We start from the raw sequence: 25,333 nt of genomic DNA, 5'->3' as shown, positions 1-25,333 counted from the left end.
AATTATTTTTCAAAATCTTTTTTTTTCTCCAGGGCATTAGTAAGAAGATCTATTCATGCAGAGCAAAAAAAATTAAAAAAATTTTTAAGCAAAGGCCAAGGATGTCAGGCACATGAAAGTATGCACGAGTTGTCTTCGCATGGAATTTCACGTTGCTAAGATTAGGTAGACATATCCGTGTACATCCAACCACATCAGGTGGTACAATCCTCAGTAAACCCGGTTGCACTGAGAGAAGTGGGCTAGCTTCACGCCAAAGCGTTTTGTTGAGTTTGGTTTGTGGGCAGACAGTTGAAATACTGCTTCGTAGCTTAGGTTTTCTGAAAGAAAGGGAAAATACCAGGGAGAAGACTTCAGGAGAGAAAGCCAGTGTTTCCCACGATCGTCACTATTTCTCATGCTTTAGGGGGAAGTATTCCCTTGGACACTATAAACCATTACTCATCATTTGCTTTCAAATGCGAGGAAAGGAAAGGAAATTCTTTTCATGGAAAACCAGACCAGGTCGATATACCTTCTCTGTACTAACACATATCAAACACCGTAAGGAGACATTGACTAATGTCTCTGATTACCGTTTCCCACTGATATTTCAGAAGAATGCAGAGGACGAATCCACGAGCTTAGTCCTGGGGAGGGAAGGCTTAATGGTCCACCCCTCAGCTGGAGGACAGTGTTGAGTAGCAGCCCTTGGAGAACTGTTTCACACTAGAGATCATTTCTCCTGGACCTTAATTAAGCATCAATTTCAGACACAGGAAATGAGAACTCCTCCATCGTTCCATTCATTGTTGTGCCTGGCTTCTCCACATTCTCCCTAAAGTCAAATCTCTTCCAAAAAAAAGCTCCATGAGTGAAGAGATGGGTTCGCGTCGGACACTGAAGGGGGCCTGCCCAGTTGCATGCATGACCGCGTTGCCATGCTGGATTCGGAAGGATGCTGAGTCTCTCGGGAGTCGGAGGTAGGACTGGGGGGCGGCGTCCCAGCCCCTCCTTCAGCATCAGGCACTCTGACCTCACAACACACCGCTATGGACGGATTCCAAACAAGGGAATCCGTGAAACAGGCAAATGCGCTTGCGCGCCGCAGCTGTGGTTGCCTTTTTTTTTCTTTTTCTTCTTTGAATCAGCCTACAGAAAGCCATCTGGCTACAAGAGGGATAGTCTGAGCTGTGGCACTTCACATTTGATATGTACTTTTAATTACCACAGTAAAATTGCATAATTTTAAAAGAACCTTGTAAGCACAGTGAATAGAAATGGATTTAAACAGTACTTACAAGTTTTCACTTTGGGGGGCTTTTTGGTATAAGAATAAATAGTCAGGATATTTCCCTTCCCCAGCATTCTTCAGATAGAATTTCTAAAAGTAAACTTGCTCATTTTCTTTCTTTCAAAAAATATTTTCTCAGCCCATTCATTAGAAGTAAGAGCAGTGACACCGGTAAGATTAACAACAGGCCTCTCAACGGTAACAACAGAAGAAAATGTTTAAATTTTCTTAAATAAAAGAAATGGGATTATTTCCAAAATGACAACTATTAGGCCTTCAAGGGGAGGTCTGTGTGTCCAGAAAGAAACCACCTGGGAAATGTCAAATGCTGGGCCAGATTTGGTGTGAAATTTCCATGATCTGATAACCATGGGCTACTCTCACCAGCTCCGAGATTTCCTAAAAATATATGAATTTTTTTTTTAATTCGTCTTGATTTTATTGTCATAGATTTCTGTTGATGAAATTTTTTTACATTAACTTTTTATGTATAAGCATAAGAACAGCAAGGGGGGAGATGCAGACTAATCGAATTGGTCTTTGGTTCACAGGGTGGCCCTGTCCCTGAGCTAATATTGACAAAGCACCGGGGATTTCTTTTTCCTCCTCCCGCTGAGGCTTTGCCCACCCTTCATGCCACAGGCCCCGAGACGCACTGCAGACCTTACTGAACGCCTGCGCTGTGCTTCAGCCCCACCCTCCTCCTCTCCTTCCGCAGCCCCCTGATGTCCGCAGCCCCCAGATCTGCCTCACGTGTTTCCGTGGAGACAAGGAGACCAAATAAATTTCTAGTAAGGAAACGGGAAGAACTGTTCTAACTTAAATTTTAAACCCTTCTAGCATCAGAGCACACTTTAGACCTCACTGCCCAGAGAATAAACTGCTGCCACAAATCTGGTCACAAGGTTAAATAATATTAATAAGAACATAACACTTGCCTCGGTATTTGCTAAGTGTCTGGAATAGCCAGATATTTCTGTAGCGTCACTGATCTTGACTTGTTTTCACACAGACGGTCTTATCTATGTAGCCCACGGTATTTGAGCATTTCTTCTAGGTCCTCAGTACCCACTATCATTAGATAGTCTCATCATGGCATTAATATATTTACACAATTCCCACCAGACTGTTGAGAATTACCTGGCTATCCTACATCGTCGGAAGTTTTAAAATTACAAAGCCGCAAGCGTCCTTGTCGAAGACACCTAAAGTGATTTTCACGTGTTGCACGAGGTTTCCACGCGGGCCTTCTGGTGGATGTTTGATCAGGGAGATCCCTCCCGCTCCCTCGCCAGCAGCAGCATTTCCCTTCCAACAACAGCCTGCACTGTGATTGTTCCAGGCTGTCGTTTTACGGCCGCCACCAGGAACCCTGACTGTCACTCCCCTGTAGCTCGGTGTGTATCTGGGCCGGGACGAGTCCGTGTACTAGGACGCCAGTAACAGAGCGCTCTTCCACCGAGGACGCCGTGCTTACCTGGAAAAGCTGAAGAAGTAAAGCATGAAGAGGCCTAAGAATCTTCTTCTTCCTCTCCGGCCTCTTCTCCTTTCTCAGCTTCCTCAGCTTCCTCTTCCTCTGCTTCCCCTTCTGCTCCGTCTCCCGTTACTTCTCCCGTCTTATTTAAACAAAAATTTCATTATTTGTGAGAAAGGTCACAGATACACTGAGGAAAGAAATGGAAACTCTCACACTAGAGATGAGGGCATCCCACATCCCCGCCCAACACAGACACATCCATTACACACACAATATACACAACACACCTCATACACACAACACACACAATATACATCTCACATACTATATACACAACACATCACACACAATACATACACACATCACACACACAACACACATCACACTCGCAACAAACACATGCACCGAACACATACATAGTATGCACAGCATGCATCACACACACTAAACAACACATACACCTATCACACACACAACACACACATCACATACAACACACGTATCACATATATCACACACATAACACACGCAACATATCACACACACAACATACATCACACACAGTACACACACACACACACACACACACACACGCCCCACAATTTGGAATGGTGTTGCAGAGCACTACATTAATTCTAATGGGTATTCATGATTTCTCTTAAGCATGTAGTTTTTACTCATATTAACAGACTACTGTCATCAAATTACTTTAAAAACTTAGAAGTCTATTAGAAGAATAAAATACAAAAGGAATCTCAGCGAATAGAATTCTATCACAAAAGATGAAGCTTTTAAGTGTATAAGTCGGATATAGTTTGTTATAGGATTTTTTCAAGCCAAAGTCATCAGCAAACCTATGACACATAAGGTGAAATTACTTCCAAATTAATAGTACCTCCTATCTTTATATATAAAAATGGGATTTTTAAAAATGGAATCTTATCTAACAACAAATAAAATAATTATTGGAAAGATGTAATTTACAGATAATTTTAAAAATCATAGCATAGAATAGGCTAGAAATAACCTAGGAAAAAAGATTAATTTGACAAAATGACATTAAAGCTAATGGAAGCAGATCGATACTTACCACCTTCCTGCCCCCAAAAACCACACACAAAATTCATGAATGAAAGTAGATTACAAAAGAGTATTCATCAAGACTGTGTGTGTGTGTGTGTGTGTGTGTGTGTGTGTGTGTGACTAGTGGCTACCTCTGGTTAATGGGGCTGTAAACTATTTTTGTCTTCTTCTTTAATCTGTACTTTCTAAATTTTTATGAAGTCATGAACTATTTCTGGGGTGCCTGGATGGCTCAGTCAACTGAGCATGTGATTCTTGGTTTCAGCTCAATTCATGATCTCAGTGTCGTGAGATCAAGCCCCAAATATGACCGTGCTGGCTGTGGAGCCTGGTTAAGATTCCTTCCCTTTCCTTCTGCTCCTCCCTGCTCATCTAAAAATAAATAAATAATTTTTTTTTAAAGATCATGAACTATTTATTTGTTTTGAAGGATTTTATTTACCTATATATTTTAGAGAGCAAGAGAGGGAGAGCAGGTGCACGCACACAAGCGGGGGGAGGGGAGGGAGAAGAACAAGCAGATTCTGCCCCAAGCAGAGCCCTGTGCAGGGCTCAACCTCATGACCCTGAGATCATGCCCTGAGCGGAAATCAAGAGTCTGAAGGTCAACTGAATGAGCCACCTGGGCACCCTGATCATGAACTATTTCTAATTTTAAAAAGCAACAATAGATTTTTTTTAGGGGAATTTCTTTTGACCTTCCAGACCCCCTTTAATGTTGATGACCTTCATCCACAGAGGACTTGATGAGACACTGAGATAATACGTTTGGTGACTTTTGGTAAATTATTCTCCCTACCCTTGAGTTCTCATCTTGATTGAGCTCTTTGATTAGCATTTTCAAACAATTCATCAAAAAACATCCATTCACAATATTCCAAAAACTCTGGGTTACAGTGAGAGTCACTGAACGTCAGTCACATGAGGAACTGGGATACGAGGGAAAATCTGAGAACGTCCCTTCGGACCTGCCCTCAGAATCCACTAACATTCTCTCAGCTGATTCCTCTACACACAGACACGAGTCCATCCCTGCGAGGGTTTAAATTTAAAACTCCTCAACGCCCAGGTAACAGGCCACAGACTCAACAAGCAAGAATCTCAATCTGCCTCTTTCGGACACGTAGCACATCAGCAGCAATATAAAAATCACATGCTGCCCTTGCAGGGCTAAATTAATGAAATTATCGTTAAATGCCTTATAATGAAGTCCCTCCCCCAGTGCCAATGAGGAAGCAAACCAAACTTTCTCAAACAAGAGAAAGATCCTTCCTGGAAGCTTTCACAATTAAGAATTAGAACATTTCAACAAGCAGGAAAAGAATGGTAAAGAAGAGGGTTCATCTGTAAAAAGGTTAAGCCGAGTTACAGACCTCCTTGGGTCTGGGGTCTCTTTCCCCCTTCTCATTTCCTGCAACTCATTTCAGTCACTGAAAGAAAATTAAGGTGCTGTTTGGATTTTTTTTACTAAACACAAGTTCTTAATATAAAACAAACATTATTGTCTTTGAAATTAGATGGACCTTTTATGAGGAGTTTTTGAAATTGGCTTCCCCTGCCAATACCTCAGGTTACCTAGAACTTATATTCTCATCCAGTGATTCTGAGTTGATGGGGCGTGAGAAACACCTGACGAGCTTGCTAACCCATAGTTTGCTGGGCTGCACCTCAGAGGTTCTGATTCAAGAGATCTGGGGCCAGGCCTGAAAATGTGCATTTGCAGAGGTTCCCAGGTGAGGCTGCTGCTGCTCTGGGAACCCCACTTTGAGAACCTCCACTGCGTTTCTATTCCGTCCCTTGAATCATGCTGATTGACGGCCGGAGCACAGTGAGCACCCACAAGCAGCAGGTTTGGCATTCGTTTTCCAGGGAGGGTATGTTTCTTCCCACACTTGTGCATGTAAGTTAGAGTCGTGTTGTAATTACATCATTTAAATAAATATCATGGAAACCAATGAAATAGGACCATGAAAGGCTTTTCTTTCTACATGAACTTAACAAAATGCTTTAGAAAGACCCAGTACTTGTAAGTCACCTTAAAAACTCATCATCAAATGAGGTGCCAAAAAACCGGGACACCCAGGGAGGTCTCACGAGACCCAGACAGATTACACACCTGGCTTACTTTGTAGACATCTTTAAATTTCTGCTCTATTTTAAAGAAGCCAAAAGTAATTTTCTACACAGAAAAAGGAGTTATGTTTGTGTTAGAAAGACAAAGGGTGACTCTAATCATTGAACTCTGGTTTAAAGAAATAGTCTTTGTCCTGCATCAAAAACACTAACAGTAAGTATACGTGTGTATATTTCAAATTGGGGCGAAAATTCTAGGCTTCTATGTGTTTACAACTTAGCACTTGAAGTGACTTCTTCAACTGGTCAAACCACCTTCAGTTCCAAACACAGGATGTGAGGTCCTCCCTTGTACCTGGGAATGTTGGTTATTATTTAAGTATACAATCTACAAGCAAACTTATCAGCCAAACCAATAATAGGTTACATTACATTACAGAGGATAAATCTTACTTCCTTAAATGTGTCCTCAATAGCTTTAATACTGTTTTTTAGTTGGGTTTTTGTTTTGTTCTATTTTGTTTTTCTTTTGTTGGTGTTGGTTTTAAGAAGGCCGCATGCCCAGCGTGGGGCTTGTACTTACAATCCTGAGATCAAGACCTGAGCTGAGATCAAGAGTCAGAGGCTTTCCTGACTAAGCCACCCAGGAGCCCCTCTAGTTTTTCTTTTATTGCTGTAATTGTGCTTTTAAATCTTATATCTTCGGTACTCTTAATTTCTGAATACTTATTTTGTATGATTCTTAATCTTCTGTCTCTGTGACACTTGATTCTCTTCTATTTAAGTTCTTCTTATTCTACCTTTATTCATAGAAGGCATTTCTTTTTCAAATTCTTTATCTTATTGAATGCATATGTTTCCTTTACATACTTAATTTTAAGTCTTTTTATAATCCTTTTCCTTCTTGTCAGTGGGTGTTTCCTCTTGTGGGCGTAGGAGGGTGGCCGAGAAGAAGGCTGTGCCCCAACAGGAACTCAGAGGCTCTTGCTATGCAAGCTCTTGCCCCCTTCAATCCTGGCCTCCTAAAGGAAGACAGACTCTCAACCTCAGTTCTATCAGACCACTAAAGGCATGCTGGCCCAAGCCCTACAGGGCCTCACGCACCAGTCACGGGAGGCAGGCTCCTGGCGACTCTTCGGCTCACAAGTGGATGAGAACCACTGCTCTAATATAACCTCCAGGTTGCAGGAGGGCATGTTAGAAATTCTTCCCAAATTAGTCACGCTCTCCCTGGATAGATTCCCACTGGAGCCATGTTAAGGTTTCCTAATGTCGCGTATCTTCCAGACACTTCATGACGAGCTGTGTGTGTGAACTTCCATGATACACAGCTACTTTTGACTGGATATTACATGCTATCTTGACATCTGGTAAAATCTGGAAGGCCGGAAATGGCCAAAGATTAGGTCTCCTACCCAAGCAGCCTGCTTTACCAAGGACCCAGGCACCACCGTGCCTGCCTTTCCCCTGGAACTATTCCAACAAGCCAATCACAGGGCACACTCAGCCCTCTTGATACCACGAAGCCTGCCTCCCACCCCTCCAACTGTTCCCACTGTCCCAAGGGCACCCCCGGGCCCCTGCACTATGGTGATGTCCTCATCCCTTGAGCTTAGAGAATATGTCATAAACTGCCGTGAATCTCATCTGCCCCGTCTCAGGGGCTGTGTGTTGGCCATCCCCATGACCATCGGAAGGCATCCTTCCCCTAACAGCGAGGTGCACGGGAGGCATTCGAAACAACACGGCTAAGCACCATGCAAGCTGCATTAACTGTGCACACTGGGCAGTAAGGTGGAGGGGAAAACGGTAGCATGACCTGGTCCAGCCCCGCAGATTCCACAGGCAACACCTCCACCAGGGGGGCTCCAGCTAGGGGCACCATCACACCCTATTTCCCCATCCACCTCTCTTTGATAAATTTACCTCGGACTTGCTATAGCTCCCTTCTCTGCAAGCTAAAGGAGGATTTTCAGGGATGTCGGATGCACCAGCTTCTTCGTGTCATGAAGAACAGGGAGAATGTGGCTAGAGCCACAATTCTCTGACCTAAAAGATGATTTTATTAAGCACCGCTGTTAAATATGCTACCGCACCTGTTGTCACCGTCCCTCCACTTCTTCCATAGGTCCACAAGTAGAAATTTTTAAAAATACATGAATTCACGTAAGTTTTAAGTTGAATCTAAAAACTAAACAAACAGGGGCACCTGGTCGACTCAGTCGGTTGAGCATCCAACTCTTAATTCCGGCTCAGGTCACGATCTCCGGGTCATGGGATCAAGTCCTGCGTCGCGCTCTGCATGCTGATCCTGAGTCTGTTTGAGATTCTCTCTCTCCCTCTGCCCTTCCCCCCACACACTCTCTTTCCCTCTCTCTCTAACATAAATAAAATCTTCACAAATGTATTTAAAAATTAAACTATGATACATTTCATCAAAATGAAAGACATTAATGCATTGATAAAATATATAAACAGCAAAGACATGATAACTAAGTGATGCCTACTTATTTTATGTGTTGTGCTTGAAGCTCTTAGAATGGAGATTATAGACATTTTTTCCCCACTCTTACTCCTGAGAAAACATAATTCATTAGTAATACTGCCTAATTATGTGTTTAATTCTGTCTATATCCAGAGAACACGGGAGATCTGTAGCTATTAAGGAAAAATCAGATCATACATACAAGCAATTAGAAAATTAAAACAAAATTATTTTTGTCTTTTTTGAATTTATGTCCCTGTAAATGTGCCTTTAGTTCAGTTTTGAACCAGTAAATAAAAGTTGTCAAAAACTTAATCCTCCATCAAAACAAAATAATAACATTTCTGAAACATTTCGTACTTAAATACTGATTTCTGGTTAAAGAAAGAAATGTGCAAGGTAGGAGAGGGTGAGACCCCCCCCCCAACTTCAAACAGGTCTGCACTGTACCAGCCCACTGGAATTTCGGTTTGCCTGGATCAAAGTAGTAGGACCAGGCTATAGCTCCTACAGATGTAAGGAAACAAGAATTTTTCTAGCCCTTCCTAAAGTGGCCCTGTGATAAGTGTCTGCGGGGCCGGTATGTTAGAATCACTTTGATCATAAGTGGACGGAGAAGTCCCTAAAAACCCGCCGCGCCTTACAGCTCGGCAGGGAGCTCATGGAATCTTGCACTGGGGGACTTGAAAGCAGGGTCTCTCACTCGTCCTCCTTTGGACAGACCAGGTCACCGAGGCCAGAGAGAGAGTTAAATAATTTGCCAAAGGTCAGAGGACAAGTAAGCAACACAATCAGGATTGACTGTGAGGCTCCTGGTCCCTGACTCAGTGCCCTTCCTACCTACCTACCATGCTATGTCTCAACATCAGGAACAGAAAAGGCAAAATCATGGAAGGCAGGTAATAAGGACCCACCACGTCCCCCATTGCAGCCCCATGTTCTTGGCCAGCTCTGGACGCATACTCTCAGATTTCTGAGGTTGGCAGAGAAAATACAGAACCTGAAAGGCTGCTCCAGCTGTCCAGGTCAAGTCAGCCCCACAGGTCTGCCCAGCACGGGGAATCTCCAAAGTAATCCTTACACCGCTGGCAACACCCCAAGCTTCAGTGCTAAGATAATGTCCAAGAAAAGAGAGGCCCGCTCTTGTTGGTTTCTCAGCAATGTGTTGAGTGTACCCCTCTAGGACTGCCAGTTCAGCCCGCGCTTGGGCCCTCCCTTCCATGACCCCCAGCTTCTCTCACGGGGCACAGCACCCTAGTCTTCCTTATCTCTGACCCGTTCTCTACACCATGGCGAGGGATATTGTCCCAGGACACAACACACCTTACCGTGCTTCCCTCATGTTGAAAAACTTCCATCTTTTCAAGAAACTTCCATCCATTATCCTCAGGATGGCTGGAAGACCCTCACAATTGGGCCCCTGCTTACCCTCCACCCTGCCATGTCCCTCACCACTCCTTATTTAAGCCGTATGGACCACGTGCTACTTTCTCACATTGGCCACCTTCTATGACACTGCTTAAAACGACACCTTCAAGGAAGACGTTCCTGACCCATAAGACTGAGTTACGGGATCCCTTCATCTGTTCCCATGATCATCATTTATCTGTCTCCCTGACTGGTCTGTGTACTCCTTTGGGCATGGCCTGTGTCTTTATTCATTTTGGGATCTCCAGGATCCAGCCCCTGTCTGGAACCAAGGTGTAAGCTCAATAAATGTGCTTAGTGACCAGATAAATGAACAAATACTCTGCTAACAACTGTTCAGACCTCTAAAAACATTAATTTCTCTTTTATCCACATGATATCAAATTAAAATGTGCAACAGAAAATTATCAGCTATGTAGAATTTCACATTTTTCTAAATTCAATTATCTATATGAACTGCATTCAGCTGAACCAAATGCACTAACAAGACACACCCTGCTAAAAATGGGGTTTCCTTAGAGCAAGGCTGGAAGACGGGAGGGGGTCCCACAGGAATCCGTGCAAGCCAGAGCTTTGACAGTTAGCCTGCAGCAATCACCATGGGACCAAGGACTCCCTACCAATATTTGAATTGACCTTAATTTCTTAAAAGAGACATTAAATGGGGAAAGTAATTGCCCAGAGTATTTATAAAATTACTTAGCCACCAAAAAAATCAAGAATGCTTTGAAGAACCCAGGATGTGACCATCACCAGTTCTCCTAGAACATAAGCTCTGGGGGAGCAGGGATGCTGTCATTTTCATTGCTCCGTCCCCAGTCCCCAGAATCCTGCCTGGCAGGCAGCAGCACAAGCTGTCAATAACATACTGAATGGATGCACTTATATTTGCTACTTCTGCCTCCAATCCCTCATAGGAGGAGGGAGATAGATTATGGAAATAGAACTCCCATCTTTAGCTCACAGAATTATAAAACATCAGAATTGGCAGAACCTTAAAAGTCATCCATATTCAATGCCTGAGACGGACCTTTATGATTGGCAAATAATTATACCAGCAGAAATGTTTTGTTTTGTGAGATCATTATGATCACATGGTCAGTTGAGCTAACTCTTGCAAATCTTAGGATAGGCTATGCATCATTCAACTGACAAAGCCACAGCTTAAAATCATTTTACCTTGTTGCTCCTATAATAAAGATAGTCAGGGGAAGCCTCCGCAAGTGGAAAGTCTTAGAACCTTTTCCGGCAGCTATCCTGGTTGGGAACTTGGCCAGCGAGCCAGGCCACAGAGGCGGCAAGCAGCCAGGATGAGGGACAGGTGTCAGCTGTGGTGAGTGTCAGGCAGTGGCTGGTTAGGACAGGTGGCTGGTGTGGAAGGAAACTGAGGGCCAGCCCAGAGTGACCTGAGGAGGGCAAGTGGTCTCCGAGTGGCTGGAAGTCTCAGGGACAAAGGCAGAGTTCTCTCCATCTCCCAGCACTGCGGGGATCTGGCCTGAGACTCAGCAGCTCCTCAAAGACCTAAACCTATCTCTGCCCCTCAAGAAATCAACTCTCCTCAGGACTGGTTTTGGAGGAAGCCGAGTGGGCTTTACAAGCCATAATCATGTAGTCAGGCAAGCCAAGGTCTTAAGAGATTTTGGAGAGGACCACTGAGTTGGCAAGAAGCACAACTTAAAATAATTGTTACCTCAGTGGAAACCCAACGCAAAGGTGAACCAGCTACAACATGTCCAGGCTCCCATGAAGTTCTCACAAGGCCCCCAGTCCGCAGCCCCCTCCTCAGAGTGCACCCTGCAGCTGAGGTGACCTTCCACTTCCTTCTCAGGTGCCACACACAGCTCGCCCCTCCTCCCCAGCTCCTCGTCCCTCCCGGGTCAGCAGGGAAGGCGATCACAAAGTCCCCTCTCTATTGGGGTCTGGAGCAACAGAGGAGATCTTCTCAGGCATGAATGAACAGTCTTCCCAGTGTTCACCGTCCTGCCTCCCAAATGCCCCCACCCCACCCCACCCCCAGCGCGTGGTAAGGGGCATCTTGGCCTCTGGCATTTAAGAGTTGGGACCCTTGGATTGGTGGTCAGGGGAGGTCCATTTCACTACAGAAGGTGATGGCTTCTGTCTCCATTTCTGATTTGTTTTTTAAACCAAGAGTGATATTCTTAGATAAATATTTCTCACCATTAAAATGGCATCATTTTAATGGTGAGAAATGGGCAGCTCGGGCAGTGAAGCATCTGCCTTTGGCTTGGGTCGTGATCCTGGAGTCCTGGATCATGTCGTGTTCCCTGCTCAGTGGGGAGTCTGCTCCTTCCTCTCCCTCTGCTCCTCCCCCAGCTCAAGCTTTTGCTCTTTCTGTGTCTCTCTCTCAAATGAATAAATAAAATCTTTTAAAAATAAATAAATAAAATAAGATAAGATGAAATAAGATAAAAAGGCATCAAATGCGTCCCGAGTGAGCATGTGCAGCAGTTAGAGGAACAAGCCCACGCCTCAGATGCTTACTCAGCTGGCTCTCCCTCGGTTTACTGCTGCCAGATGCCGCAGGCAGTTGCTACCATTGTACACTTGAAAACTGATCTTAACACACAAAGGAAAGTTCTGCAGTGATGGTGCACACTGAATCAGCTCTCTAGTCCATTCCACAGAGAGGCAGCGCATCACATTCTGGTGTCCACACTGCGCCGTGGCTATCAGGAACATCAGCCCTGGACGTCACCGCAGGCAGGCTACATAGGACACTGAATAATGTCCCTGTACATCTGTAATTATTTCAGAATGAAAGGTTAAAATATGTTTGGACTCTTTGTCATCAATAGTGTGGCCGAATGCAGGATGAATGATGTTTTGTCCTCCTTCTGGGGACAGGGAGTAGAGTTACTACCCCTCCCACATTCCAAGAAGAGACCCACAGATTGGTGGTGGATCTGGGCTCCCGGGGAAGAAAGCAGAGACCTTGCTTTTTAAGACCCTAGGCCAGCTAGGAGAGGCGATGAATCTCGACAGTCCCTATAAAGGGGGCTTGGAGCTTGGGTTTGGAGTTGTCTTGACAGAAGCAGCCAGAGTGGAGACATAGGGGCAGAAGGGCAAACACTGAACCCCAGGGCAGCAGATGTGCTCCGTCAGAGGCAGAGGGCCTGACCCAGCTGAAGGGCCGGTGCCACCAGCCCCTCACCCTGATGGAAGGTCCCGCCAGCATGAGGTGGAGGGCTGAAGCCGATATCATGCTGTTAGACAAACAGAAGAAGCTGACATTCTTGCTACATGATTTAGGACCCAAAGGAGGCCCACGGGTCCTGGAACCCTTCTATTGCCCACGGAGGGAGCAGAGGGAGCCCTGCTGTTCAAATACAACCAGCCAGAAGGAGCAAAACATTAAGACTCCATGAAATCTCTGTCAGGTGGTTTTCAACAGACCAGAACCTTATCTAAAAAAGCTCTGGCTTTTTGGATTGATCTGGGCTGTAAGATCTGGAAGAATCTACCAGGACGTGTCTAGTATTTTGAAAATCAGTGTTTAAAGAGGTAAGACCTGGGGCGCCTGGGTGGCCTAGTGGGTTAAAGCCTCTGCCTTCAGCTCAGGTCATGATCCCAGAGTCCTAGGATCGAGCCCCACATTGGGCTGTCTGCCCCTCAGGGAGCCTGCTTCCTCTTCTCTCTCTCTCTGTCTGCCTCTCTGCCTACTTGTGATCTCTGTCTGTCAAATAAGTAAATAAAATCTTTACAAAAATAAATAAATAAATAGAGGTAAGACCTAGCAATCTAGTTAGCTTCTCCGTTGGTTACAAATTAGCCGATCTAAGCCCAAGTGCACCGTGGGTCAAAAGGTGTGACGACAAGTAGCCTGGGTGGCCGTCCCATCTTAACCCTGAAAAACATACCCAAGTTGTGCCTGGGCGGCTCCATTGGCTGAGCATCTGACTCTTGATTCCAGCTCAGATCATGATCTCAGGGTCAGGAGATGAGACCTACGTCGGGCTCCAGGCCCAGCAGGGGGTCTGCGATTTCCTGCCCTCTGCCCTCCCCCACGCGCTCGCTCTCTCTTTCTCTCTCTCAAATAAATAAATAAATCTAAATGAATGAATGAATGAATGAACCCAAAAACACTTAAACAGATGGGAGGTTTTTTAAGTACAAAATGCAACCATTCAAAATATCAGAAAGTTTGGTCTCCTTTTCAAATTTTAGTCCATTTTCCTCTATATTCAATCCCAAAGCTAATCATGTTACTATGTCATTTGTGATGCCCACTGACAAATCGTGGGGTTTCTTTCTTATACAACTGAATTAAAGTAAGTCAAAGAGCATGGATCACTTGTCAAATGGGAGAAAGTCAGAATCTATCTTTATGTAGAATATGATTAAAGAGTTGAAGATTAGTTTGATCATTAATGTGAGTAATATATTCATCTAAAATTAAAATGTCTGGGCATCTGGGTGGCTCAGTTGTTAAGCAACTGCCTTTGGCTCAGGTCATGATCCTGGAGTCCCGGGATCGAGTCCCGCATTGGGCTCCCTGCTTGGCAGGGAGTCTGTTTCTCCCTCTGACTCTCCCCCTTCTCATACACTCTCTCTCTCTCAAATAAATAAATAAAATATTTTTTAATAAATAAATAAATAAATAAATAAATAAATAAATAAATAAAATTAAAATGCCTTTTACTTAGTCATTTCTCCACCAGAGCCCAGGCAAAAATAACAAAAATGATTTTTTTTTAATTCCTATCAGGATTCATAGGATTATAATTTACCTTGTAAAGAGTTCTCAATTCAAAAAAACAGAAATGTATTAACAAAGAGGACCCCAGACCTGCTGGCTTACCACCTCCCTGAACAGTAGCTGAGAAGAGAAAGTAGACCCCTCTTTGCTATAGTTATGAAAATGTTACCTTCCCCAGGAGAAAGGGATTAGGGTATAATGTTTCTTTGTCTCTCTGTCTTACAGGAAGCAACTAGGTTTCAGAAAGTATAAATCAATAATACCATAAGAGGGCACTAGGCAATTCCTGTAAAGTCTGCATTATAAAAACATGGATTTTTAAGTGACAATGTAATGAGATTGATACTATATTTAATTTAAAATTTATTATCTCTGAATGACACAGGCTGCCATGAAACTCCATCTAACTTCTAGGTTGGGATTAAAGATCTTGTGTTTTTCCAAACTAAAGACTTCCAAGAGTCTTGAATTATCAACACTTTGAAATAGCCATCTTTTTTATTTTATTTATTTGACAGAGAGAGACACAGTGAGAGAGGGAACACAAGCAAGGGGAGTGAGGTGGGGAGAAGCAGGCCTCCCGCTGAGCAAGGGGTCTTACGCGGAGCTTGATCTCAGGACCCTGGAACCACGACTGGAGCCGAAAGCAGATGCTTAATGACTGCTTATGACCAAGGCGCCCCTACCCATCTTTAAATATGAGGAACTTACTGCCCTGGCCCCTCCAGATTTAAATTCTTTAAGATACAAATGAATTAATACCCACACCCACCCCAACAAGCCCATAACATGGTTCCCTACGGCCCTTTATAACCACATTCCATCTGCTGGGAATGAGATATCTACACCTCTTCTGGAATCAATAAATCATTTAAAAAAGTCATAAGCAGATAAAAATGCAAACCATCATGGTTCAGTAAACAAGTCTTTGTTGCAACTGGCCCAATGCATTTCGACCACTGAAACTCTGAGGGGGGCTCAGCCCAATGCCCCCAAGCCCACACGCTCAGCTCCCTGAGCACCACCATTTCCGCTTACCTGGCTTCCCAGCTACATTTTCAGAATTCCATGACTAAGTGGCCCATCTGATACCCCATTCTCTCAGCCTGGCCATTCTAGAACTACAGTCTACCCTGCGCTCCCATACTCACCCCCCTGCCCTTTATTCTGGGGCCCCTGAATTGGGACCCCTTTAGAATTAGATCACAGGTCTTGGAGCTGCTGATATTCCCATAATTGGATCTGAACGGACTATGGGTTTCCGTCCCCAGGGCCCCTTCTTTATCCCCAGGTCCTACTGGCTTCCCAAAAAACATCACACCCCCTTACCTCTGTGCCCTCAGTAGGCGATGCCCTTGGCAGGCGTTCACTGGGAATCCATCATTACTCATGACCAAGGGATAAGGTCCCTTGTTTTATGAAGAACTTGAACCTAACCTACCCGTCACAATACTATAGATTATTAAAGCCTTGTCTAGCCTGCCCCTCCAGGCCTGGGTTCAGGGTCCTTCTCTGGCTTCCTTTTAATCCTCAACCTGCCTTGACCATGATAGTGAACATGCTCCTCCTGCTTCCTCACTGGCTAAATGCTCAGCTCCTGGCTGCCCTGCTTACTTCAGTGTGCCCTGGAGGATTCCTGGCACATGGAAGGTGCTGCAATGCTGCAATGCTTGTTGACCTGAATCCAGAGAAACCATGGGGCAAAAAACCAACACTCACATTCTTCTCTTGAGACTCAGCAAGGTCGCCCGCGTCCCCATTGTCCTCTTTTTGTGCCTCATTTTCTCCACTCTCTTCAGTCTTCTCTGTTCCCTGGTCATGAAGCAAACCCATGGTATCACTAACCTTAGATAAGATTTCGAGGGAAAACCAAACCACACATGCTACGGTTTTCTTACTTGGATACGCAGTATATAAACAAAGGGAACACAGACTTCCTATCTATTTGGTCACTTCGCTACTAGTACAGAATCACCACCCCCTGTATTGCTCATTGGACCTCCTGTTGTTGGTCAGTACATCTGAGTCATGTGCATGGTAGAGAAATAAACACACTAATGAGGAGCTATAATTCATCCATTTAAGGCTTATGAAGAGAACTCCAAAGGATTTGATATTCAGGCAGAGTTTGTTTTCTGTTGCTTGAGTGGTGGCAGGTTTTATAATTTTAGAGAGTAAGAAAAGATGATAGAGAATAGAGAGAGAGATAATAGATGGATAGATGGATGGAGGGATGGATGATGGATGGATGGATGGAGGGATGATGGATGGATATGATGGATGGATGGATGGTGGATGGATGGATGGATGGAGGGATGGATGATGGATGGATGGATGGAGGGATGATGGATGGATATGATGGATGGATGGATGGTGGATGGATGGATGGATGGATGATGGATAGATTGATGGATGATGGATGGATGGATGGACGGATGGAAGGAAGGATGGATGGATAGATGGAGGGATGGATGGATGGATGGATGGAAAGAAGGAAGGATGGATGGAAGGAAGGATGGATGGAAGGAAGGATGGATGATGGATGGATGGATGGATGATGGATGAATGATGGATGATGGATGGATGGATGGATGATGGGTGGACAGATGGATGGATGGACGGATGGAAGGAAGGATGGATGGATAGATGGAGGGATGGATGATGGATGGATGGATGGAGGGATGATGGATGGATATGATGGATGGATGGATGGTGGATAGATGGATGGATGGAGGGATGGATGATGGATGGATGGATGGAGGGATGATGGATGGATGATGGATAGATTGATGGATGATGGATGGATGGATGGATGGACGGATGGAAGGAAGGATGGATGGATGGATGGATGGAAAGAAGGAAGGATGGATGGAAGGAAGGATGGATGATGGATGATGGATGATGGATGATGGATGGATGGATGGGTGGATGATGGATGATATACAGTGAATAAATATATGGACAGATGGATGGATGATGGGTGGATGGATGACGAATGAATGATGGATGGATGGACGATGGGTGGGTAGATGGATGGATAGATGGATGATGGATGATAGATAGATAAATAGATAGATAGATACTCTATCTATGTAGAGTTGAATGACAGAAAAATGAAAACCAATAGACATTCTGAGGAAGGTAGTCAGGGGGAAGATGGTTCAAGATACTAACTCTTACCTCTACACTGCTCTGTTCCTCTCCCGCTACATCACCATTGGGAAGAGAAGATGTTTCCTCAGATGATTTTTCCACCTGCATTATATAAATTGAGAATGTTTGAGAATTTTCTTGAGGATAATAGCTTACATTTCAACATTTTTTAACTATTCAAATTATGTTTGTCTTCATCCTTCATTTTATCTTTACAACACTGTAGCCTGATAGGTAGGATGGTTAGTTACTACCACTCACACTTGAGAGATGAGAAATTCAAGGCAGAAAGCGTAACACTGCAAGTCAGAGGTGGGACTAGGTCTACGCCTCCTACTTTATGCTCTTCAGACTTACCCACAGTTGCCAACCTTCTAAGATATTAAGCTAATTTTCTCATCATAAGAAGTTGTTTTGTAACTGTGTGAGGTGATGGATATCGACTAAATTTATTATAGTAATCATTTCACAATATGTACATACATCAGATCTTTATATTGTATACCTCAAACTAATACAATGTTACATGTAAATTATATCTCATCAAAATTGGGAGGAAAGCAGTTACTCGTATTTCAAAGGCAGTTAAACCATAGATTCGTCCTCTAATGCCATGCTCCTATGATAATCAATATCAAAATTTCCATATGTACCTGAAACTATCCTAATACATACATATAGGCTATTTTTTTATTGGTTGCTATTTTTGTTTAATTTTGTGGTTTTTCGAGCAGACATGGGAACATGGGGCACAACTTGATTTTTTAGTTTAATATATCATGGACATTGGCCCAAGTTAAATCAGATGGTTCTAACCTCATTTAAAAAAAGAAAATCTGCTGAATATTAAATATACAATTTATTCAAATATTTCCCAGCTGACAGTTTTTCAGAACTTATCTGTTTGTACTTTATAAACAACACTTTACTAAGCTGAATAAAATGATGGGGTTTTTTTAAATTTTTTAATTAGATCTCTTTCCAAAAAAAGAAACTGTAGCAATTCATATTCCATAGTAAATAAATGAACTTTCTCTTTTCCTTAATCTTCATGACCAATGAAGATGACAGCTCTTTTTTATCTTCAATAACACATTGGGGACAAAATTGAATTTTATTTTTGTTTTAATTTACATTTTCTTAATTAATAAGAGAAAGCATATTTTTCATGAGTTTTAACCACTTATATTTCCTGCCCAGCTACCTGTCTTCATATGTTTTGCCCCTTTTCACTTCAGTTGTCTGTCTTTTATTGTCAATTTTTAGAGGTTCTTAATATAATAGAAATATTAGCTCTCTGTCAAGTTACAACTTTTTTTAGTCTATAAAGTTTTATAAATTTTGCTTTTCAGTTTTTAGTCTTTTACATACAATAAATTTATCTAATTTTTATTATCTGAAATGCAGTGCTGTTCTTCTATATTAATTAAGAACACCCACAGCTTTAATTACTCTAGAATTTAATTTTACATAGAATGTAAAGTAGGGCTCTGTTTTTTCATCCAGATAAACAGCAAAGTATATCTGCACTATTTATAGATCATCATTTTCCCATTTAATTAAGATGTTTTTGTCATTAAGTTTTATGTATATATTTGGATCTGTAAATATACTATTCTATATATGAATATCAAGACATACCCATGAATATATTTATCAGTTCCCATGCCAACATACTGCTTTTATCAGTGTAGTGTTTAACGTGAATTTTAATATTCAGAAAGGCAAGTTGCTACACAAAGTCTTTTTTCAGTTTTTCTCAGCTCTTCTCAGACATTTTTTATTCTAATAAATTTTAAAGTCATTTTTCCTGGTGTCAAATGTTTTAAAATAAGCTTTTGGTTAAAACAGCATTAAATAGGGGTGCCTGGGTGGCACAGTTGGTTAAGCATCTGACTCTCGGTTTTGGCTCGGGCCATGATCTCAGTGTTCTGAGATCAAGCCCTGCGTGGGCCTCCACACCAGCATGGAGTCTGCTTGACATTCTCTCTCCTTCACCCTCTGCCCCTCCCACTTGCGCTCTCTTTCTCTCTAAAATAAATAAATAGATAAATCTTTAAAAAATAAAATGAAATAGCATTAATTATATTTGTTAGTTTAGAAGATGTTCACTTCTTATTGTTTAGTCAACATATCCAGACACATTGTAGGTCCCCCTATTACTTTAAGTATTTGTAGGTGTCCCTCAGAACAAAATTATGGTCTTCATAATATAAATCCCCATATTTTTCTTGAAAAATTTATTCCTAATTATTTATGGATTTTTATCACCATCGTGAATGAGGTTTGATTTTTACATTCTAACTTCCTATCCATTATTATTGATATAAACAAAAACTATTAATTTTTATGTTTTTCTTTTATCCAGAAATGTCATAAACTCTTAATTCTAATAGATTTTATTGAAGTTTCTTGAGATTTCTAGGTGTACAATTACATCATATAAAAATAAAGATAATTTTTAAATTTCACATGTATTACATATATACACGATGCATTTTATTTTCCTACATTACTATAGTAACTACAACTTTTAAAACAAAGTTTAATAACATAGTGATGACAAGCATGCTATCTTGCCTCTAATTGTGATAGAAATGATTTAGTATGTCATGATCCGTGTGACACTTACAGCTGCCTTTTGATAATTGGTTTTTATCATGTTTAATTAGTTTCCTTCTGTTTATATTTTAATCCATTTTAGTTTTAACAAGGGAAGTCTGAAGAATTTTATCAAATATCTTGTTGGTATTTATGGAAACAAACATAAGGGTTTACTCCATCAATCAGTTCATAGAACTAAGTATGTTAAATACTGCTTTGTATTATACAGTTTGCTAACATTTTATTTAGACTTTTCCCCTCTGTACTTATAACAGGAATTGATCTAGGTAAAATTGAAAGTATTCTAAGTAATATATCAACTGGCCAGGGGTTTATTCTATTTCATTTCTCTGTTAAAATTATATATAATCAAATTACATGTATGTATTCAAATTACATATACTCAAATTATATATATACAATTATATACTCAAATTATACTCAAATTATATATATATAATTTGAGTGTATATATATATATATATATATATATATATATATATATATATAGGCATGTCCATATGCACAAAGACACATACTTTCTCTCTCATTTGTATTTAATTGATTTGGGGTTTTGTTGGGTTCATACTGCCTACATTTTTATCTTGTTTTCCTATTGTTAGTTATTTAAATTGAATATTTCTTTTAGAGGCACCTGTGTGGCTCTGTCAGTTAAGCATCCGACTCTTGATCTCAGCTCAGATCTTGATTTCAGGGTCATGAGTTCAATGCCCACATCAGGCTCCACACTGGGCATGGAATCTACTTATAATTAACTATTTTACTAAGTTTTTACCACTCTTTTTTATTTTTTTCCTTCCTTTTTCAATCATAAGAGTATTTAAAAGTAATAATTTTACTCTGTGTAGGGAGAGATTTACTCATATATTGGGGTTTGGATATGAAATAACCTCTCGTTTACTATTTGATGATTTATCATATCAGGAGTTTTTTTGAGGGAGAGGGGCAGAGAGAGAGAGAATCATACACAGATTCCATGCCCAGCACAGAGACCCACTTGGGGCTTCATCTCTTGACCTCAAGATCATGAACTGAGCTGCAATCAAGAGCTGGGCACTTAACCAACTGAGCCACCCAGGTGCCCCTATAATACCAGTTTTATTTTCTTTGGGATATGGGGTTATTTGAAATGGGATATGTTTATTTCTTAAGTTTCTATGATATTTTTCTTTCAGGTTGTAATTCTGTGTTTGGGATAAGAACATACTCTGTAAAATCATTCCCTTCTGAAATTTATGAAAGTTTTCTTTTTGACCAAGTATATGATCACTGTGGAAAATGTTTTAATAAGTACAAGGGAAGACTACATTTTATTAATATTAATCTAATATACTGTTACTCATGCGAGTATGCATAAGTATATCCTATACACGTCTATTAAATCAAGTTTCTAATTATAATTGTACCTGGTAAGTAATAAATACAATGTATCTATTAAAAGATGTTTTTAATAAGTTTTCATTTTATTTCTAGGAGTTTCTGATTCATGTATTTGTGTATTTGACTGCTATCATGATCCATAAAGATTCATGACTACTGTATTTTCTTCATAGATTTTTATCATTTTTCATTGAATTATACGTTTTTCTTATTTAATGCTTTTGGCCTTGAATTCCTCTTTATCTGATATCATTAATCCGACTCCAGCATTCTTGTTGTCTGTACAGGCCTGCTGTATACTCATTCTTTTATTTCAAGTTTTCTTGAAATGACTGTCTTATTATGTGCTCATAAATAACATATGGCTCAATCTTTGTTAAAATCCAATTTCACTGTCGACTCCAATTCCTTTTTTTTTTTAAGATTTTATTTATTTATCAAAGAGAGAGGGGGGGAGAGAGCGAGCACAGGCAGACAGAATGGCAGGCAGAGGCAGAGGGAGAAGAAGGCTCCCTGCTGAGCAAGGAGCCCGATGTGGGACTCGATCCTAGGACGCCGGGATCATGACCTGAGCCGAAGGCAGCTGCTTAACCAACTGAGCCACCCAAGCGTCCCCGACTCCAATTCCCTTACAGCCAAGTAATCTCCTTTGGAACCCAACCTTCCAACAGATAATGACTATAAATTCCGAATCAAAAAGAGAAACAAACAGGGGCACATGGCTGGCCCAGCGGGTAGAGCACGCAACTCTTAATCTAGGGTCGTGAGGTTAAGACCCATGTTGGGTGTGGAACCTACTTTAAAAAACAAACAAATAAGCAAGCAAACAAAAGAAAAAAATAAGAGGAAAATGAGCCAAAGCAAGAAGATTCAAGGGAGACTTGAAATTTGAATGATAAAAATTATTTGTATATCCATATTCATAGCAGCATTGTTTACAATAACCAAGAGGTAGGTACAATCCAAATGTCCATGAATGAGTGAATGAACAAAATGCTGTAAATACATACAATGGAATGTTATTCAGCCTTAAAAAGAAAAGTTATCCTATCTCATACCACCACACATATGAAACTTGATTGCATTAGGTGAAATGAAATAAGCACTCACAAAAAGACAAATGTTGTTTGATTCTACCTATATGAGATATCTAAAATGGTCACATTTAGGGGTGCCTGGGTGGCTCAGTCATTAAATGTCTGCCTTCAGCTCAGGTCATGATCCCAGGGTCCTGGGATCAAGCCCCGTTTCAGACTCCCTGTTCAGCAGGAAGCCTGCTTCTCCCCCTCCCACTCCCCTTACTTGTGTTCCCTCTCTCGCTTTGTCTCTCTGTGTCAAATAAATAAATAAAATCTTTAAAATGGTTTCAGTTATTTGTTGAGCATAACAAATAGCATGGAGGACATGGGGAGATAGAGAGGAGAAGGGAGTCAGGGTAAATTGGAAGGGGAGGAGAACCATGAGAGACTGTGGACTCTGAAAAACAATCTGAGGGGTTTGAAGGGGCGGAGGGGTGGGAGGTCGGGGAACCAGGTGGTGGGTATTAGGGAGGGCACGGATTGCATGGAGCACTGGGTGTGGTGAAAAAATAATGAATACTGTTATGCTAAAAATAAATAAGTTAATTTTTAAAAAAATAAATAAATAAAATAAAAATAAACAAACAATAAAAATAAAATAGTCAAATTTATAGAAACAGAAAGTAAATTATCATGGAAGGAACTGGAGGAGAGGAAGAAATTGACAGTTGCCTGAGTATAGTATTTTTCTTTTGCAAAGTGAAAAAGTTCTAGAGATCTTTTGCACAGCAATATGAAAATACTTAACATTACTGAACTATGTAATTTAAAATGGCTAAGATGGGGGCGCCTGGGTGGTTCAGTGGGTTAAGCCACTGCCTTCAGCTCAGGCCATGATTTCAGGGTTCTGGGATTGAGCCTTTGTCTGGCTCCCCACTCAGCAGTGAGTCTGATTCTCCCTCTCTCTCTGCCTGCCTCTCTGCTGACTTGTGATCTCTCTCTGTCAAATAAATAAATAAAATCTTTTTTAAAAATGGCTAAGATGGTTTTGAAAAAAAGAAAGAGGACAATGACACTGAGTGAGTTACTGTTTGGGGGGCCTAAGTCTGAGAATAAACAAATCTTATTGGGGAGATAAAAACAAAAGAAAACTCAGGGGTTTTTAACGGAAGAATCAGGAAACAGAACTTGGGGCAACCATAGCTACTAGGAAATGAGGACAGAATCCTGGACAGGAGAGAGGGAGCCCCAAATGCTGCAGCCTTGCCGTTGGGAATGTTAGAACCTCCTTGGATGGCCACGGTGAGAAGAACAGTACTCCCTGTGATGTGGGGTTTCTGCCACGCAGTAGTCACCCCCACAGCATTCTGTGAACGTAATGCTCTAATGTGGGCATGACTGCCCTCATCTTCATCAGCCAGAGGAAATCCAATTACATACGTAAGTGGATGTTTGTTACTGATATCTTAATAATATTCCCCTGACCAAAATAATGTATAAAAGACCTTGATCCTGGGCACCTTGGTGGCTCAACTAGTTAAGTGCCCAGCTCTTGGTTTTAACCCAGGTGCTGATTTCATGGGTCATGGGATCAAGCCCCAAGATGGGCTCTGTGCTCAACAGGGAGTCTGCTGGTGATTTTCTCTCCCTCTCTTTTTCTCTCAAATGAAATCTTAAAAAAAAAAACAAAAAACAAAAGACATTGATCCTAGTGATTCCTTGCCTGACATTTGACAACCACAGTATAGGTTATCCATCATAATTTCAGTAATTTGCTTTAAATGTCAAATTGATCATACCTTATGTCTTTCATTTCAATCTAGCATGTTCTAGAACAATAGTTTACACCTAGAGATTCCCATCACCTACATACAGTTGTATTACTATATAGGTGTTTAGGACCTAGTCCAGATCTACTGACTCTCCTCACTTGATGTTCTCGATATATTCCTACCATACATGGTGAGCGTGTGCTTGGCATTCATGGTATCTTTCATGGGGCATTGCTTGGTATATTCCTGGTATAATATGTTTCTGGATAATTATCTTATATCAGGAGTTTTCCTCCATTCATCCACTTTTTTCCAAATAAGATACAATGTTTTCTAACTTTGAAAACAGGCTTAGTGACTATGTTTATAGATATCTTATCTAAAACTTTTTGGACAGAGTTTATTGTTTTGTTTTTGCATGCCAGAGAAACAACCACAGTTTCGTATCAGGTGCATTATTCTTGTTAGAATCCCCATAAAGACTTTTACCTTCAAAAAAATCATTAAAAAATTAACCACAGTTATTTTAAGTCTTCTGTCACCCACAGTTGTTTTTCTTAGCTTGTTTCATTCTTCTGTTTCCCTGAAAGCTTTTGCAGTCCACTACAAGCCAGACTGCTTCATTCATTACATAGAATGACCCAGAGCCCCCGAGAAAAGGACTATATGCCAGGTACTTTGGGGTATAGGCTTCTGATGGCAACACTTAAAGATCATTGAGACCATACCAGTGGACTGAGACAGAATTTCCAGAACCTTAGCTGAGAAGCAGACGGATTCGTGAGACTACCAACCCCAGAGCCAGCAGAATGAAAATTAATTACATAGAAATGAATGAATCAGTGAAG

The 25,333-nt window shown here is 41.5% G+C and overlaps 1 protein-coding gene across 1 annotated transcript in view; it reads right to left on the bottom strand.

Moving 5' to 3' along the window:
* Nucleotides 1-276: 276 nt before the first annotated feature.
* Nucleotides 277-25,333, bottom strand: part of SH3BGR (SH3 domain binding glutamate rich protein) — a 45,140-nt gene continuing 20,083 nt past the window's right edge. Inside the window, exons 4-7 of the mRNA XM_032355270.1 lie at nucleotides 17,717-17,791; nucleotides 16,256-16,348; nucleotides 2,751-2,889; nucleotides 277-320 (exon numbers count right to left, since the gene is read on the bottom strand). Of these exons, the coding sequence (XP_032211161.1) occupies nucleotides 2,785-2,889; nucleotides 16,256-16,348; nucleotides 17,717-17,791 (273 nt within the window). The 3' untranslated portion in view covers nucleotides 277-320; nucleotides 2,751-2,784. The remainder of the gene's footprint in view (nucleotides 321-2,750; nucleotides 2,890-16,255; nucleotides 16,349-17,716; nucleotides 17,792-25,333) is intronic.

This window comes from Mustela erminea, chromosome 1 (genome assembly GCF_009829155.1).
Source record: "Mustela erminea isolate mMusErm1 chromosome 1, mMusErm1.Pri, whole genome shotgun sequence".
Classification (NCBI taxonomy): Eukaryota; Metazoa; Chordata; class Mammalia; order Carnivora; family Mustelidae; genus Mustela; species Mustela erminea.
This window is presented reverse-complemented; position numbering and strand designations above follow the sequence as displayed.